General features: G+C 41.3%; 1 protein-coding gene across 6 annotated transcripts in view; it reads right to left on the reverse strand.

Annotated features, from left to right (window-relative positions):
• The window catches only part of DACH1 (dachshund family transcription factor 1), a 572,648-nt gene that overhangs the window by 58,678 nt on the left and 495,669 nt on the right, over positions 1-18,301 (reverse strand). For all 6 annotated transcript variants that reach the window (XM_085621996.1, XM_085621993.1, XM_085621994.1 and 3 more), the window contains 3 exons: positions 12,498-12,645; positions 2,720-2,863; positions 2,185-2,253 (listed from right to left, as the gene is read on the reverse strand). In XM_085621996.1, the coding sequence (XP_085478122.1) occupies positions 2,185-2,253; positions 2,720-2,863; positions 12,498-12,645 (361 nt within the window). The remainder of the gene's footprint in view (positions 1-2,184; positions 2,254-2,719; positions 2,864-12,497; positions 12,646-18,301) is intronic.

Below are 18,301 nucleotides of genomic sequence, written 5' to 3' on the forward strand. Positions count from 1 at the left end.
ATACGACAGAGCAGGCGCACGTGAATTAGAGTTGGGAAAAGGCCAATCCTGGTATAATTCATTCAAATATATGCAACGCAACCATCCTGGCCTTTCCCCCCCTCCTGACAGATCCGGCTGGTGTGGGATTCTCTCTGTACCCTTGGCTACATTACTTTCTAATGGTAAACGATCCTTCCCTCTGCCATAAAGAGCCGAAGAGAGACACTCCGTTTCAGGAGTTATGGGCTGACCTATTGAACTTAGGGAAAATGTTATGGATTCCTGATGTCCCTCTCCTCCTGTGTCTGACATTTGGCCATAATTTATTTTCGAGTTAAATGCTACATCATTGGGGATGTCTTGCTCACATTTCCATGTGCCTCTACGGTTCCCAACATTTCCCTCAGATATCCACCAGAGCACGCGTTTCTCAAAGGTGACATCCGAGGGCATGCAAGCTATTTAAACAACAAAAAGAAGACATCAAAGCAGGCAAGGGACCGAGGTCAGCTGAAATCCAGCAATAAAGTGCACGAAGAAACCGGCCAGAAGCGCAGCACTGGGAGACTCACAGACAACAGTTTAAGGTAAATAAGTGGTTTCAAACACTGCAACATAAATACACATACAATACATTATTTGACTCTCGATGTACGTGTTTCTCTTCCGTCACTGACATCAACATGTATTTAATGTAATGTTCCATGCCATTTCCCATAGTTTTCCGAAGCTGAATAAATGTATGGCGTGCACTCTCCATTTAGACCTGCTACCCTCATGTCTTTCAATCCCCCTGCAACCCTAACCCCAATAATTTGTTTCTTTCAGGGCGAGAGATGATGGGAATTGGGAAGAAGTTTCAATTCACACCGTCTATGAAGGGCCAGGGAGAAATGAGTCAAAGCTGCAGATAAAATACAACCGATTCATAAGAAGATACACTCTTCAATAGATAACAACTCAATGAGAATGTCACAAAAGAATCAAGTTGTGAGCTGTAGGTGAAGCAGGGATGTATCAATCCAACCATTATGATGAAATTGAATTTTAGTTTATTTTGGATAGATTTCAAAAGCACCAGCAGGCCATAATATAAATGATTTCAGGGTAGTCCATATAAGGAGCACCGGTAGCGTCTTTCAGGGTCTTTAGTGATGCAATTAAATTAAAAAAGGACATCCGGACTTGTTTATTTAAGTTTATTAGCACCAAACAAAAGTGGTTTCTGAGATAATTTACTGACGATTTTTGAGTGAAAACATGTTAAATGGTTTGGTGCTTTACCTGAATATGTTGAGATCTCTACCTGCTCATGGCCAGAGTGATGTCAAGCTGTAGGTCATAGAATACCACCCTGATCAGCTGTACAGACCTGCACTGCAGTAGTATCTCCCTATGGAACTCGACTATGACCTTTGAGGGGGACCTAAGGATGTTTTCAAATTGTTCACATAATATATGATTTTATCACCTGTGCTCCAAATCTGCATTTTGAGGCTGAAATACAATGATAAGAGAGCTAATAGGTGTTCACCGAGATAGTAATTTACATGTTTGAAACATCTAGCTGTTTGCCTCAAACACTACCCACCTAGTCTAACAGCTAACAGACATATGTACAGTGTTGCCTGCTAAACAGATGTTATGTGTAAGCAATACAATACACAATGTATTTTTGTGCTGTGGGGCTAAAATATACATATATATAGATGGGTAGGTAGATAGATAATTAGGCAGGCAGATAGACAGACAGACAGACAGACAGACAGACAGATAGATAGATAGATAGATAGATAGATAGATAGATAGATAGATAGATAGATAGATAGATAGATAGATAGATAGATAGATAGATAGATAGATAGATAGATAGATAGATAGATAGATAGATAGATAGATAGATAGATAGATAGATTTTTCATCAAATCACAACATTCAATGTGGTCAAAGGGGAATCAAGAATTTTTAAATATGACAATTTCATTTTCAGGGCTTAAAATGAAGAGGGCAGCTCTTCTAACCTGAATGGTAAACAATCAGGATCAAATGCATTCCCTTTTAGATGCAAGCATGATGAACCTGACCTTGTTTGAACTTGTTTTGATGTGGCCCAGATGGTAGGCTCCATGCTTGAATAGCAGGCTAAAGCGAGGAAATCTCATATAGCAAAACCTAGATTTATAGCCTTTTGCACACTCCTACCTTGTATTGTCCTTTCAGCATCTGTTCTGCCCCCGCTGCGGTCTGCTTCTATCTCTGGGGTCATAGAATCTGAAAGCGAGGAGAGGTAAAAGTGACAGATTTGATTTGAATCTCATAGCCTGTTTTACAACTTGTTACTCTCAGGCTGAATTACAATATAATCATATTTTTTATGTGGAATAACGGCCAGGAGGCCAGCGGTACTGCTATTCCCATGGGAAAACTGTTATTTGGAAAGGAAAATCCATGAGCCATAGAAATCTCATTTCAGTATTTGGTGGACAAGGTGACAGGATTAATGTTTTAAATTAAATAGTGAATTAGTTTCATAATCTTTATTGCAGATTCTAGGTTCAATTGGTAACAACGGGAAGGAATCAATAGCATAAACTGAAAATAATCTTTTCATGTTTTTTTATATGCAACATCATTGCAAAAGCTACCATTGTGGTGACATTATCCCATGCTGTGTTGTTTGAGACATTTTGAATTGCGGCCCGCGGTCTGAACATAGAGTGCTGCTCTAAGATCTTACCGTTAAGGACCCGGAGACCATCTGGTGATGCTGCCTGGTTGAGTGCCTGTTCTGCCTGTTCCCTTCTCTTGGTCTCAAACTCCAGTGCTTCTTGTAATTTCCGTTTGGCTTTCTTTTCTTTCTTTAACCTTTTTTGAATTATTGCTGAAACAAAATAAATGACGGATTAGCACTTTTCATTGAGAAAAACATCTGTTTTAAGTGTTATGTAAGCAAATAATCATTTTTTTGATATAGTGGTAGTCCTGCAGCTAATTGAAGATGTGAACCCAGGATGTAGGGGGCATACATTTCAAGAGAATTGGAGAAATCAGAACCCAAACCTACATCTAGACACATAACAATTCAAAGTGACCAAGTAACTGTCCAAGCTGGAACAATGGGGACACTCTAGAGTGCCTGGCATTCTGGATGACATACGATAAGTACACAATGAACCTAGAAACATGAAAAGCATATCTAGGAATGTATTAGAGGCGTATAGTTAGAGCTGGTATCTTTAGCGTGTTTTTCCCTTGTCTTTTTTTGCTTCCGACCTATTTTTTTATTACTGTGTGCTGTATTTCATTTTTGCTGGTTTTATAACTCTGGGCACTTTACCACTGTTAATCAGTGCTAAAGTACAAGTGCTCCCTGTGTAAATTATGACTGTGATTGGTTATCCATGATTTGCTTTTTTGATTTACTGGTAACTCCCTAGTAAAGTTGGTGTCCAGGGCCTGTAAATCAAATGCTACTAGTGGACCTGCAGCACTGATTGTGTGACCCACCTGAGTAGCCCTGGAACCATGTGTCAGGCCTGCCACTGCAGTGCCTGTGAGTGCAGTTTTAAACTGCCATGTCGACCTGGCAAGTGCACCCACTTGCTAGGCCCAAGCTTTCCCCTTTTCTACATTTAAGGCACTCCTAAGGTAAGCCCAAGGTAGCCCCATGGGCAGCGTGCAGTGTATGTGAAGGAAAGAACATGTACTGGTGTATTTTACATGTTCTAGCAGTGAAATACTGCCAATTTTGTTTTTAACTATTGCAATGACTATTCCTCCCATAGGTTATCATTGGAGCTGCCTTGTAACCTCTTACAAGTGTAACTTCCAATTGGGAAGAGACAGAGATTTGGAGTTTGGGGTCCCTGAATTCACAATTTAAAAATACATCTTTTAGTGAAGTTGGTTTTTACATTGCCTTTTTGAAAATGCCACTTTAGAAAGTGGGTATTATCTTTCTTTACCATGCTGTGCCTCTGCCTGCCTGTGGAACTCAGGTCTGCTTTAGATACACGGTTGGGCTGTTTGTGTATTCACGCTAGAGAGTCACACAGAGGGAGCTGAAGTGTGCCCTGCTTATCACGATGACCCATCACCAAGCTAATGGTTCTTTCTGAGCTAGAGTGGTGGGAAGAGTTGTCACTGACACCTGAATAGGGCTGTGCCTGTCCTTATTCAAAGCTGTCTCTACTCCCCCGTAGCGTGTCTGGAGCCAGGTCAGGGAAAACAGGGCCTCGTGCACTACAAAGAATTTCTTTTGAAGGCAGAAATTGGTATAACTACTGGAGCTGTGACACCATAACTTCAGAACACTTCTGGACTAAGCGGAGATTCTGCCAAGAAGAAAAGCTGGCAAAGCGGTAGGAGGGGAACTGCCACTCTGCTTGTTGCTTTGTTGTGCCGGCCTTCTGTTTGCTGCCTCTGACTTGGGCAGTAAAAGGACTGGATTTTGCTTTCTGTATCCTGCTTACCGAGGTTCTCCAAGAGCTTGTGTGTGCTTGCCTCCTGTTAAGAAGTCTCAGGGCCATCAAAGACCTCATATGCAGTCCCTGAACACCTCTGCTGGAACTTCTGACCTGCCAAGTGGTGCCAATTCCAGTTCTGGGCCCTTGGAGGTGGCTTTTGCTGCAAAGGACAGAGAAAATTCATGCCTCAGCCTTCAGCGGCTGTTTCTCCTGATGCAACGCCTGCCATGCGGCTGAAACAATTGCATCAGCCCGATTCCCGAGCACAGTGTGCCCCACCTTCAAGGCACCCGCTCCGACTCCGACGCAGGCCCTACTGTGCCGCTGAAGAAATCGATGCATCACCGCTTCGTGGCTGGAAAATCTATGGAGCACCTGTTTTGCTACAGCCGCATTGACCCAGTCCAACCCAATTTTAGATGCATCGCACCTGTGCACCAAGTTCTTCCTCAAAGTACCCTGCAGTAAGGAACTGAGACCACGTGTCTGGAAATCAATACATCACCTCACCTCGCAGTAAGGAATCGACGCATGACCTCCCCTATCAGTAAGGAATCAATGCATCACCTCCCCTGCGAGGCAGTAAGGAATCGTCGCATCACCTCCCCTGGCAGTAAGGAATCAATGCATAACCTCCCTGGCAGTAAGGATTTGATGCATCACCTCCCCTGGGAGTAAATAATCAACACATCACTTTGCTTTTCCTGCACCTTATATCCCCATCGCCTGTTTTTGTCTTTGATTTTGACGCATCCCAGGTACTTTGTGATAAAAGTGACCCATCCATAGTTTCCTACGGACTGAACTATTTTGAACCTTTTAAAAGTGATATCTTTACTTGTGTATGTCAAGTGTTTGCCATTTTGGTCTTGTTTGAATCAGATAAATATTGGCTATTTTTCTAAACTGGTGTGGTGTTCTTTGAAGTGTTTTCACTGTGTTACTGTGTGTATGTTAACATGCTTTACACATTGCTTTGGAGATAAGCCTGGCTGCTCATGCCAAGCTACCAAGGCGGTGAGCAGGGGTTATCTTGGGTGTGTAACTCCCTTACCCTGACTAGAATAAGGTCATCTACTTACATAGGGTGCAAGCCACTTTCAACTAGTGACTCCATTTGTAACATGTATGCTAAAGTTGCTTTTAATTTACTGAACCACAGTTAAAAACCATGTGACAATTATATCATTTTGAGCTGCCGGGAGTATAAACCATCTTTTAAATTCAAATGTTGGCATGTCAAGAGGGGAAACCATCCCAAGTACAAAGTATGAAATGTGTAGCTAATTTCTCTGTCTTTAAATATCAGAAAACTTCTTTTTTTTACAGTCTGAAAACATTTTAATTTCTTGCTGCAAACCACCTAAATGACATTACGCATTAAAATGCTGATTATATAACTACATACAATTAAAAGTTAATTTACTCTGCAACAAAAATAATGACTGGAGTAGATATATAAAGCAGTTGATTCAAAATGCATGTGTAATCGCAATCAGTAATGTTACTGTGTCAGGCCAACTTAAACGCTAAAGTCTGACTTACCTTTAACACAGGAAATGGAATTTTAACAATCCAATGATTAAATGTACTGCTGATGAGCATCATTTGCCAACCAAATTGCAAACGTGACAAATTTAACGAGCTTGTCACTTAAATCGTTTGCTATGGACAGGCGAATGGCCAATGTCTATGAAAAATCTGGTGGTAGAAGGCTTAGTTTAATACAAATTATTAATAAGAACAGTAGAGCTATGTACCTTATGTTAACCTCTAAGTCACTAACTGTGGAACAGAGGAAGTCAACAGTTTAAAAAAAAAATTCTTAATAGATTGCAATTAATGAGGCATAAATGCCTGTCAAATCAAAAACAATTACTGGCAAAGTCAATAGGTTTGGCCTTCGCAAGGATGCATTATTTACCTATTGTTTTGCAAACATATGCAATAGGCTTTAAAAGAAAGAGTAAAACTAATAAAAATAATATGAAGAAAAGTCTAACTTTGGTGTATGTTTGAAAAACTAAGTAAATAAAAAAATGACACATCACAAAAATAGATCATCCTCCCTCCCCTCCCCCCAAAAAACTAGCAGGAATGAAAGAGGAGATTGGCATACCAGCCTCAGCACTGAGGTGGGCTACTTGCTATGTGGAAGTGCACATGGGAAGTGTGGAATGCTGTAACTCACTGAAGAGCAAATAGTTGAAGCAGAGTATGACCTTTTGCCAAAACCTCCAGTCAGTGGTGGGAAGAAGTAAAATGTGAAATACACTTGAACAAGCCACTGGGTGAGGAGGCTCCCCAAAAGTCCCTCTATGTATACACATCTGTAGGCACATTTGCTATGATGTGGTGGAAAAACATGAAGTTGGCGAGAAAGGTAAAAATGAAACTAGGCCGGCTCAAAAAATAATGGCTACTCCACAATGTCCGTGTAGCTACCCAAAAAACAGACCAATTATCTTTCACCAATCTACTTAAGAAGTAATTGTCTTTAGTTCAGGTGTTGGGTAAGATTATATGTAGAGCGCTGACCACATACACAATACTTGTCTGGGGTTGGACACATTTTACAATGATGTGGTTAAAGAACACACTCTCTCTCTCTGTCTTTATGACATTTCTAAGACAGGGCATTTAAATGGCATTGTCAAAAACTCCCAAGGCAAACAGTAGGCATTTGAAGACAAAGTGTTAGCTACTGCGATGCTACCTTGGAACAACTTTAATTTGTTGGAACAGGGTATTCGCTTACAGTAGGAGGGCTTAACATTTACGTTACTGGTTTATTTGTTTTATTTATTTTCAAAAGCACAGGAGCTCACCTCCTAGGTAACCCCTTACTAGTGGCCCAGTAAGTAATAAGGCAAAGTATTTCTGCATCCAATGTTACCAATAAAGTGGGTTATTTTCATTCCATTACCAGGCCAATACATTTTACAAATCTATAATGGGGAATAACATGCGATATTACGATTACTGGAATAATATCTGCATATTTTACTCAAATTCAGTCAGACTTTCTGGGCATTTCTTTCAGCAGAATGATATGTGACTGGAATTACTCATTCACTTGAAACCCGTTTCAACTGAAATTATAGATCATTTTACATTTACCCTCAGTTCAATTGCTCTTAGGTAAAAGCTGGGTCGGCCTAAGATAGAAAATAGGCCAGGGCTCATTAGGCCAGACCACATTAGTGAATTAAATAAGAAAATCTGTGATCCATGTTTGTGAATTGGAGCAGTTTTGAACTTGCAAAGATAAACTCTATTAGTGATTTGCAACATATGAAAGGCTGCATGAATTTGTGACTGCTGTAGGCCATGCTTGTCTTAATATCAGGGAAATCAACAGTAAAAACTGGCACACCAGACCAAAAAACAGTCCCATAAATGGCCAAATAATCGTCCTACACACTGACCTTACAGATCAGCCTATCGGGCACCGCCATATCGGCCAGTCCAATCCTGGCTAAAAGGTAGCAGAGTGACTAAGGTTGAAACTTTGATTTTGACCAGGTAGCAATGCTAATAAATGCTGCACTTCACTGCTCTAAATCATAGCTGAAACAGTGGATCACAAAGCACTATAAGATTTTAAACTAGGCCTGAGGCAATATGGTTGCACCGTCCAGATCCTGTGTTGAAATGCAATTTGATAGAACCACTGGTTTTCCTCATGAAGGTTCTTCAGGCTCATCTGTTGCAGAGACTTTACTTCCCTAATATGCATGCCTTTTGACACAACGTTTGGGATTTGGACTTTGCTTGATCACTTGCTATATGGTAACAGGGTATATTGAGATTGCTGTCGAGCACTGTAAGTCTTCTATGGGGGCAACTGGGAGCCTCCAGATGGCTCTAGGCCCCATTTGACTATTGCTATGTTTGGGGTTTGGGCACAGATACTTCAGAGTTGGAAGTGTGAGGTGGAGCAGTTGGTTGGATATGTTGTTTAGGTTCTTTGTTTGAGTTTGACCACACACACGGTTGATACGTTCTTTGCACGTTACACACACACACACACACACACACACAACCACAGACACACACACACACACATACACACACTATAACTCACCTCTTTCCCCAGCCCCACTGTGACCATCTTTCATTGGATCTCCTGGCACCTCCCTTTGGAGAAGGCCACCCCATCGGCCTCTGTCTATTGTCAATGATAAAAGAATAATTGATAGACAGAATGCAGAACAATGTCATACATTCACCCCAGTACAAAGATCTAGGCCTAAATCCATCGGTTTTTTGCTCACCATGCCATTCCAGTTTGAACCCAGCCATATGCAAATCAGTCTTGACCCTGCGCCCAATGGGAACAGCCCAGCCTGAACTACCAGGCTAGATCCTCCCTGGACTGGAAACAAGAATCCTAGGACTGGTTTCGGGATTTCATCCCTCATCAGCCAGGATAGCTTGACTCCAGTGGCATGGAGAGCACGGGACCCACGTCTGGGCATACCCGTCCCACTTGGGGTGGCAAATGCAAAAAGAACAATTGTTTTTTTTGCATATGTTGCCCTAAGTGGGAAGGGTATTCCCAGACGTGGGTGCCGTGCTCACTACACCACTGGATTCAAGCTAGCCTGGCTGATGAAGGGTGATGCCCTGAAACCAGTCCCAGGATGCTTGTTTCTGGTCCAGGGAGGACCTGGCTTGGCAGTTCGGGCTGGACTGTTCCCACAAGGAACAGGGTCAAGACTGATTTGCATATGGCTGGGTCCAAACTGGGGTGGTGTGGTGAGCAAAAGAATGCTGGATTTAACCCAGATCCTTGTGACGGGGGGTGAATGTTTGCATTGTCCAGCATTCCGTCCATCAAATGTTTCTTTTGCATAAATTGTCAATGATAGTCAAGGTTTTACCATGGAATGTTAATGGCATCCTAGATCATATCAAAAGATTGGCTGATTTAGAATATGTGAAATGCTTCCAGACGGAGGTAGTCATGCTTCAAGAGACTCACTTGCTGGGCAGCAATGTTCCTTTCTTGGTCGCTTCAGCTATGACCGGGTGTTCCACACTGGTTTTCCCGAGGTTCCTGAGGGGTGGCAATTGTGTTACTTAACGAGTTTGCACTAGTAGTTTATTTTTCCCATGAAGACCCCTAGAGGTGTTACATGGGAATTGAAGGCCGGCTGGAGAGCAGACAGTACAATTTTCTATCGACCTATGTCCCTCAGCAGCGGCTCCAGTCAATGCTACAGGCACTTTGAAACCTCCTGCTGGCCCTTCCTTTGGGTATGACATTGATAGGGGGTAATTTGAATGCCGTCCCTAATCCCATTTGGGACACCTCTGACCCCCCTGGCTTGGCTGTTGAACATGCTCTGCGCGGCTCTCCATGTGGGAAGATTTGAAGGGCCCTTGTGATGCCTGGAGAACATGACACTGCCATGTATGTGCATACGCCCATGTATCCGAGGCACACAAAACACTGTCGTGCATTGACCAGATCTGACTCCTGCCCCTAAAATGAGTACAGATCCTACCCCGAGGCATATCGCATCATGCTCCAATCCTTCTTGAGATGGGCACCCCAAGATAAACTGGAGACCCATGTGGCTTATTAACGCCTGGTATCTCATGGATCAGGAATGTGCTGAGTTTGTCAGGGCATAGATCCAATCATTCTTTAAAACAAACCATGGCTCTGTGGCATCTGCCAGGAACCTTTGAGCAGCTAGAAAACCCACCCTTAGATGATCGGTCAAGGGGGACATCAGGGGCAAGGAGGCATGCAAAGTGCCTCAGACCCAGGGTCATTTCCCCCAGAATTAGACACAGCAACTATTGTTATGATCCCCAAGGTGGGTCAGCCAGAGGACTGCTGCTCCTAATATAGGCTGATCTCCCTATTAACCCTGATGTCAAGGTGTTTGCAATGGTCTTGACTGCCCAACCAAGTCCTATCTGATCCTCCCAGATAAATGTGGATTCATGCTAAATAGAAGCACCCACGGCTGCATCCACAGACGCACAAGGACCCTATCTCAAGCACATTGGATCAGCAACTATACAGCTCTGCTCCTAATAGACTTTAAAAAGGCATTTGACACAGTTGGCTGGGCCTTTCTGGAGGCCGTGCTGCAGAGGGAGGGTTTTGAGCTTTTCTTCCGCAAACTAGTTAACCTACTCAACACCAGTCCAACAGCTCAGGTTCGGGTTAACAGGACCCTATCACCGCCCTTTCTAATCCACAGGGCCACCCGCCATGGCTGTCTACTCTTCTATTTGCTTTGGTAATTGAGCCTCTTGCCCACCTCATTTGTTGTTATGGTTGGATGCAAGGATGGCCCTGGGGAGGGGGACTGGAGGAGTTTATAACACGACACACTGATGATATCTCCATCTTTTCGGAGAAGCCTCCGGGTTAATGAATCTAAATCCCTGTTGGCACTACTTAAGAGAGACGTGGGTGGACATTCTTGGTGTGCCACAATCCTGTTGCATCATCTATCCTTCGAAAACGTAGACATTTACATCTACTGTCTACTGGCATTGGCGTGGAGTCTTGATATGCATCCCCTGACAGCCGGGCTGAATAGAGACCTGCAGCACTGGGGCCGACTGCCCTTAAAAACCCTGGGGAATGTAGCTCTATCTAAAATTATGAGTCTTTCACGCTTTCTATATATCTTTTTGAATTTCCCCCACCTGATCCATAGGAAGTGGTTCCAGGCGTTGACCTCAAAGATTACTGCCTTTCTCTGGGTGGGAGGTCATCATTGCATGGCCTTTGTCAATGGCTGACACTCCCTCTATGATGAGGCACTGGAAATGGTGGACCTTTATGTTACTACCAAGCTGACCCCCTTCTGGAAAGAGATCGAGATTGAGCTCTCTATGGTTCTGGGCCACCAGATTGATTTTACCACCAGGATTACACTATTGGGTCTATTAAAAGACGTTGGTGGACCGAGAATGGAACAGATCTTTTTTGGGGTGACTATACTGGGGGCCAAGAGAGACATTGTCCACAAATGGAAGTCCCGTGAACCCCACTCAATGGCGGAATGGAGGAAGGGGGTGGACTGGTGCGCCTGCCAGGTTCAGGCGATTCACTGGGATTGGGGATGCCCTCAAAAGCACAACAAGATCTGGGGCAAGTGGTGGGACTACCATGAACTGGATGTAGGGTCTTAATATGTGTAACTTGTATTGCACCTATATGTGAAATTGGTCATACTGTGTGTTATTACTGTTGTAAAACCAATAAAAATTGGTTATCAAAACAAATAGTTGAGTTCTGACATAAATTCTTTATAACTGGTGACTTGGTGCATCATAAGTTGCTAATTATAAAGAAATTAGAGACAAGATTTTCAAACTGGGGTTGCAGAGTCCCACACATTATAAGTCTATGCTAAGAGATACCTTAGAACTGACACACTCACACATTGTTGTGTCTTGTTAGATAGCCAATCAAATCACTCACAGTACAACTTGCAGCAAAGATCTGAGGTTGAATCGTCCCCCAAAAGCAATGAGAGTAATACTTCCACAAACATGTGTAAAACATGCGAAAAGCATATTGCTCATTTGTAGAATCCTGGGAGACATAACAATGTAGCCTTTTCAAAGTGTTTCACAGCAAAGTTTTTCTGTTTTTGATTTGTGGGTGATATACTTTGCTAATGTTTGGCAATGGAACAACACTCATGCAGGTCCTGTGTAAATGCTTCGCTGAAGAGTCAAAAGAAACACAACTAGAAATCAAATAAAAGGGTAAGAAGATTGATGCAATTTTAAAATGAATACCTACAGCTCACATCACTTCAGTAATGTAAGCACTCCTCTTTGCACATAATTGCACTAAAGAAAGGATGTGGTGTCTGCAAAATATATTTTTACCTTAAACATCAAAACCAACTGTGCATTATCCTGAGACATTTGAAACATAATCTTTGGATTTCATGGCTTACTGGTTTTCCTTTGTTATGTTTTTTGCATGTTATTATAATAGATGTTCCCTGTGCATCTGAAGCCATATTTGTGTACACAAGACACATTCACATGAATACCTACCTCTGTTTTTCTGTTCTACCGCAAGCTGCTTCTCAAGAGTTTCCCTCAACTCGCGCTCCCTGAACAGCTCCATCTTCAGCTCTGTTTTCTCCATCTGCACCTGTTTTTCTTGAGCTCTGGCATTGTCAATAGCAACCTTTAAAAGACCCTATTAATGGGAAGCAACATTTTAGAAAACGGTTACATTTTGTGGTCATTGCCCCATAAAATGTTATAAATTGAAACATGGTAATCATATTTGGCCATCATGAAGGCATCACAGCATGATGTAAACCGGGTTAGGAACTTTAAGTGGTACAGACAGCACTTTTTGATTAATACCAATAGAAAACCATTATCAGTCGTACGGGGCAGTTCATATGGGCATGAGTGTCTTCCAATAAACTGTCTCTAGATTACAGGGCTGCATAGGGAGTTGGCTGTCATTGTAAGGAAACCAAGTTGCATTGTCTTTAATAGAGTATATTGTTAAAAAAGGTTGTTGGCCTAATGACTGGGCAATTGAGACATCACCTTGCAAATACAAACCTACAAAAGTGTCCTCAGGATAGCTTGTTCATATTGTAGTTACTTCTTTATTATTTGCAAATGTTCAGTTTTGGTCTTGTTACATTTTTACACTTCTACCATTATGTAATAGTATTTATGGTGGCAATTTTAAAAAACATTGATCTTCACAAACAATGTTGCAGATGCATCAAGTGCGCTATTGGATTGTAGCAAAGCCAGTATGCTGGGCTGATCTCTGATCATCATACACCTATCTGCGTAGGCAAGTGCAACAACCTGTCACTACAGTTACAAACTGTGTGTAGGTTGTCAGACTAAAGCCTCCATTAAGAACTCGGTGATAATACAGATTAGGGTTTTCACCCACTTTAGTACTAAAGAGTCCTGTTTTACTGCAGTAATTCACCTTTGGTTTCCAGAGTCAAGTAGTCCAGGCCAAGACTGGAGTATATTTTTGTGGGAAAAGACCCAAAATTATGAAGTGACATGCAGAAAATGGAGCAGCAAAAAACTTTTTTTATTTGTTATTCCCCATCCAATATGGGTCAAATTTGGGAGACTACTTGTAAACCGCCAGTACTACAGCAACCAGGATTGCCTCAGCATCGATAATGCTGGTTTAGTAATAATTTCCCACAAGTGCCTCAGGCCTTGTGATGGGCCCTGAGAGTGCACTTTGTAATCATTTGGCAGGCGTTGTTAGTGTGAAGAGTAACCTTCTGAAGACAGTAAACACTCATCCTCACATTTGCATTGACCATGTAGGATGCATTTTTAGAAATCTGTCCATTTAAGGAATTGGGATCACAATGCACAAACAGCAGAAGGAAAAGGAGAAGATGACATCTTTAGACTAATTCTAATTTGCATTTAAGTGTCAAATACCCTAGACAAGCAAACGTCATTCATATGTTTACAACTGCACCAGCTGTAACTGACATAAGCAACATATCCTGCTTCTTGCAGAGTGGTGGGCATTTATGGCCATACCTCCTAGTGTGGTAGAGTGATGCTATAACACTTTTCTTGCATCATTTGGAGAATTAGAAAATCGCAGTCTGGGCTATTCATGCTAATTTGCTTTGTTCTTTGTTCTGTCAGATTTTTATTTTGCCACAACTACCTCTTACATGTCTCCATGCCATCTATCACTTACATCATCAAGTAAGATTTATTGATGTACTCAAATTATAGAGCGATAAAATAGAGCAGAGATATGCATCAATAAGTGGATTGCACTTCATGACATCACAATACAAAGACCAATCCGTCAACTCAATTCCTTAATTAGTTGAGCACAGTTCAGATGTTTTTAAATGCTAGTGGCATATCCCTAGTAGATACATTCACTGTATAGAGAATTCTGCAACACAAACTCTGCTTCAAAGAGTTTGACAGTGCACACACATACTCACACACTATAATACCTGCCTAAAAAACAGCAGCTTACAGAATAGGAATTTAATAGAGTGAATTCTTCAATGGCCGGATAGACAAAGGAAAAGTACAAAAGGTATTTTCATTATAGTGTATTTGCTTACTTTCATTCACTTGACATATTGTTTGGTCTTGGATGACCAGAGGTGTGTAAATGGAAACCAGGTATAACTGAGTTAATTATGGCAAACAACCTTTCCAATAATCAAAATGCAATGAAAATTGAAGATCCGAATTAAACAGCAGAAGTGTTGTCTAATGAACTCTGGAAGTTGTTTTCTATAACCAGCTGTCCCAAAGAGCACAAGCGCAATTTGTCCCAGGGATGTTTGGCTGAACTTTCTCCCCCAAGAAATCTTTCTAAATATGGCCATAAATGGTGATTTAGACCAGGGTTCTTCAAAGTCAGTACTGGAGGGCCGCATCCATTCCAGATTTTTTAAGATAACTACATTTATCTAAATGGGGATATACAAAAAATCTGGCATGGATCCAGCCCTCCAGGACTGATTTAGGAGAACCCTGATTTTACACCAACATTTTCATTTGTATTTTTTGAAAGGTCACGGGTTTTAAAATCTATTCTGAAGGGTCACTAATTAAATACTCAAATACATTTAATATGTTCTGGTTACCAAGGTAACAGTAACCTCCACTGGACTATTGGTGCCCTCCCACAAACATACTCGGAGCCTGTTTATGGCCATAAATGTGAACTTGTTATGTGCAATTGACTTAAAAATAGAGGTTTTTTTTATTTTGTTCCTTCCATGCTCTCAGGCATAGTGCATGATCAAAAATCTACTCCCAAGAGACATGTTGGGAAAATGAGAAGTTACACACATCAAAGCATATCTGATGACCAGGGCCACTGCACGGGAGGGCCAAATGATGTGGCAGTGTTGAGTAAACTATGCGGCAAAAAAAGGCAAATTATGTGGCATCATGCATCAGATTTTATGATAGTATTGCTTCATTATTTTGACATTTCTAAACATGCTAACACTGTCCTATCATTGGTTGTACCTCATTAGTACCAGTTTAACACCCGGCTATAGCAAGACGCTGCAGAAAAGTGAACAGTCAACCTTTGCAAAGGGCCTTTCACTATGCTGCAAAACATGTTGCTGCGTTTTTAGTAACTATTTAACGGTTTGAGCTGGAAACTATTTTGTTTTATTAAAATCTGCAGATTATGCAGTAGATTATGTGGAAAATGCTGCAAATCAATATTTTTGCGAAAATCGCCATGGCCACACAATCACTTTTTTTTTTGTTTATGGAGTTTTATATAGCGCAAACTTGACCCGAATGTATCAGGTATCCATGCTTTATACAAGCGCCAGTTGTGTTACATGAGGACACATTCATTTTGGGGGAGATTAAGTGATTTACCCAGAATCACAGGATGTTGCGCGTCATTGCCAGCACTCGAACCCGGTTCCCCAGATTTAAGGTCGACCGCCCTAGCCTTTAGGCCAACTCCTCTCCCCTTAATTCCAGTAGCCCTGCTTACGACTCCTTCATGTCAGACATTGTCACCGGCATAAACACTAAAGCTAATGCCCAGGTTTTAGAGACAAGTTCAGACGGCATCTTCTTTCTTAGATGTATCGCACACTTGCCGAGGCACACTCAGTAATGATCCAAGCCAATGAGGCTGGCTTCCACCGTTTGTTCACGTAAATCAGTCAGAGTTCACAAGCTGCTTCAAAATTTTCTTTATGTGATTTGAATTTGATTTGAATGGGACTTATAAAGCGCATGGCTGCCCGAGAGCGTCCCAGCGCTGAGGAAAATCAAATAAGTCAGGCGGAAGCGAAGGGAGGTTAAGGGAACAGCCACGTCTTTAGAGATTTATGTGGTTCTTTATTATTCTTTTAGAAACAATATATAATATATGTACAGGCAGCCGACACGTGTTTCATCCCGAGGACTTTCTCAAGGCTAATAAATGTCGATATGTCCAATAGTTACTCCATAGTTGGTGAAATAAATAAAAGACCAGCTGAGAAATATGCGTCCAACGTAAAGTCTCTAGTCCTGAAAAAGCACTACTCGTGCAATTTCTGTTTCAGTGATCAATTTGACTAGGTCATGATAAACCTTTCCATTTATCTCCATCTCGAATATGGCGAAGAGCTAAAGCTTAGATTACACTTATTGTCCTGGCCCAGCTTTCGGACAGCCATAACCGTGACAGCAAAGTGTACTGTGTTTGCTGTGTGTTTCAGAGAATGTATGTGTGCTGGGGTTGTATGTGTGTGGGATGAACATTTCCCTCTGATGCCTGCCCTCTCACTATTTAGTGTTTAGGTGCATATCTGCATTCCTCTACTCAGGTTGCACCTGTTCTGTTCAGGTTGCACCTGTTGTGTGTGTGTGAGGGACTGAACTGCTGTTGCTGAATGTCGCTTATATAAGCATGAGGAGTGCGTTGTGGCACATCATGCTTGTGCTCTGAGATCCTTCTGCGCTGCGGCTTCCAAGACTGCTCTTCTGAGAGTTAGTGAGATTTAAGACTTGAAGCTAAACAAAAAACAACACTGTTTGCTTTGTCAACGTGTGTTTAGTATGACTGTCTTAAATATTGACTGGAATATTCGAAAGCTTTACCTGGAAATCCATCATTAGAGATAGTCCATACTGTGCATGCACTGTCTTTTAATTTAACGTGGTAACCAGAGTTTTTTTTTTTTAAGTGTACACATTTTCCCTAATTGGCAAGCAGATTAGTTTTCAATCTGAAAGTCACGTTAAGCATGTGTTTGATTTTCTACAACACATTAAGCAGCAATATGCACTGTGCGCATTTGTACTGCTAGGTCGTCAGTAAGCTTAAGATCTTACTTACAGATTTTATCACTTTAAGCATTCTTGTGCAAGCCCTGGAAAAGCACAATTTCTAGGTGACCTAAAGTATACAGTTTATTCGATCCATGGTAGTTAACAATAAACATTATCGCAAAGTCAAGTGCCATCTTTCCTGATTTCAGCAATGCTCATGTTCCTGTTCCTTCCTCATCAGGAACAAACAATTAGTAACAAATGAAAGAGATCATTACATCAAGTGCCCTTTTAGATCACCCCAATTAAAACTTTAGTTCAGCTGTGTTTTAATTCTAAGATGCGAAATTCTAATTTTCTGCTCTGATTGCTCTCGTTGACTTATCTTTGAAAGATGTAGTCTCAGTGCAATGTCTAGAGATTATTTAGCAAGATGCCAGTGTTGGCACCACTTAATGTGTTGATTGGTTGTATTATCAGAAGCTGTTTAAAATAAATTACTATTGAACTTGTGTTGTGCTTGCTTGAGAAAACACAATATTTAGTGTTCTTTGACTTTCAAACACTCATCATACATAAATAGTGAAAATAATTGCCGAAGCTGTAATGCTTTCAGCAAGTTTATTTTAATTGGCTTAGTCTATTGTGATTTTTTATGACTGAGTGATTTGTGGTGCTCAGTACATAACTCAGACTTACTCGACAACATCACTGTGTGTTCTGCCAATTCTAAAGTAGGTTTGATGCAGCTTAGCATGTTATCCAATGCAAGCGATTGGATTAGGCAAAATAATTGGAAATGATAAACATTTCATTTATTAAAAAGCTAAAAACATATATGCTGTAATGATTATATATTACATTTCCAATAATTGCAATACTCTGTTTTCAAGAAAGCTCTAGATTTAGACGGGACATTGGCTCTGCTATTTAGGGATTTGTCCAATAAAGGATTTAAAACTATGTTAAAGTCCCCTGCAAAAATTATCCTATCCGGAAGCCCCAAAAGATTTTAAAAAAAATGTTTTTAAAGTTGAAGGATCATCCTGATTGGGACCATAATAGCCAAC

This window comes from Triturus cristatus, chromosome 8 (assembly GCF_964204655.1).
Source record: "Triturus cristatus chromosome 8, aTriCri1.1, whole genome shotgun sequence".
NCBI lineage: Eukaryota > Metazoa > Chordata > Amphibia > Caudata > Salamandridae > Triturus > Triturus cristatus.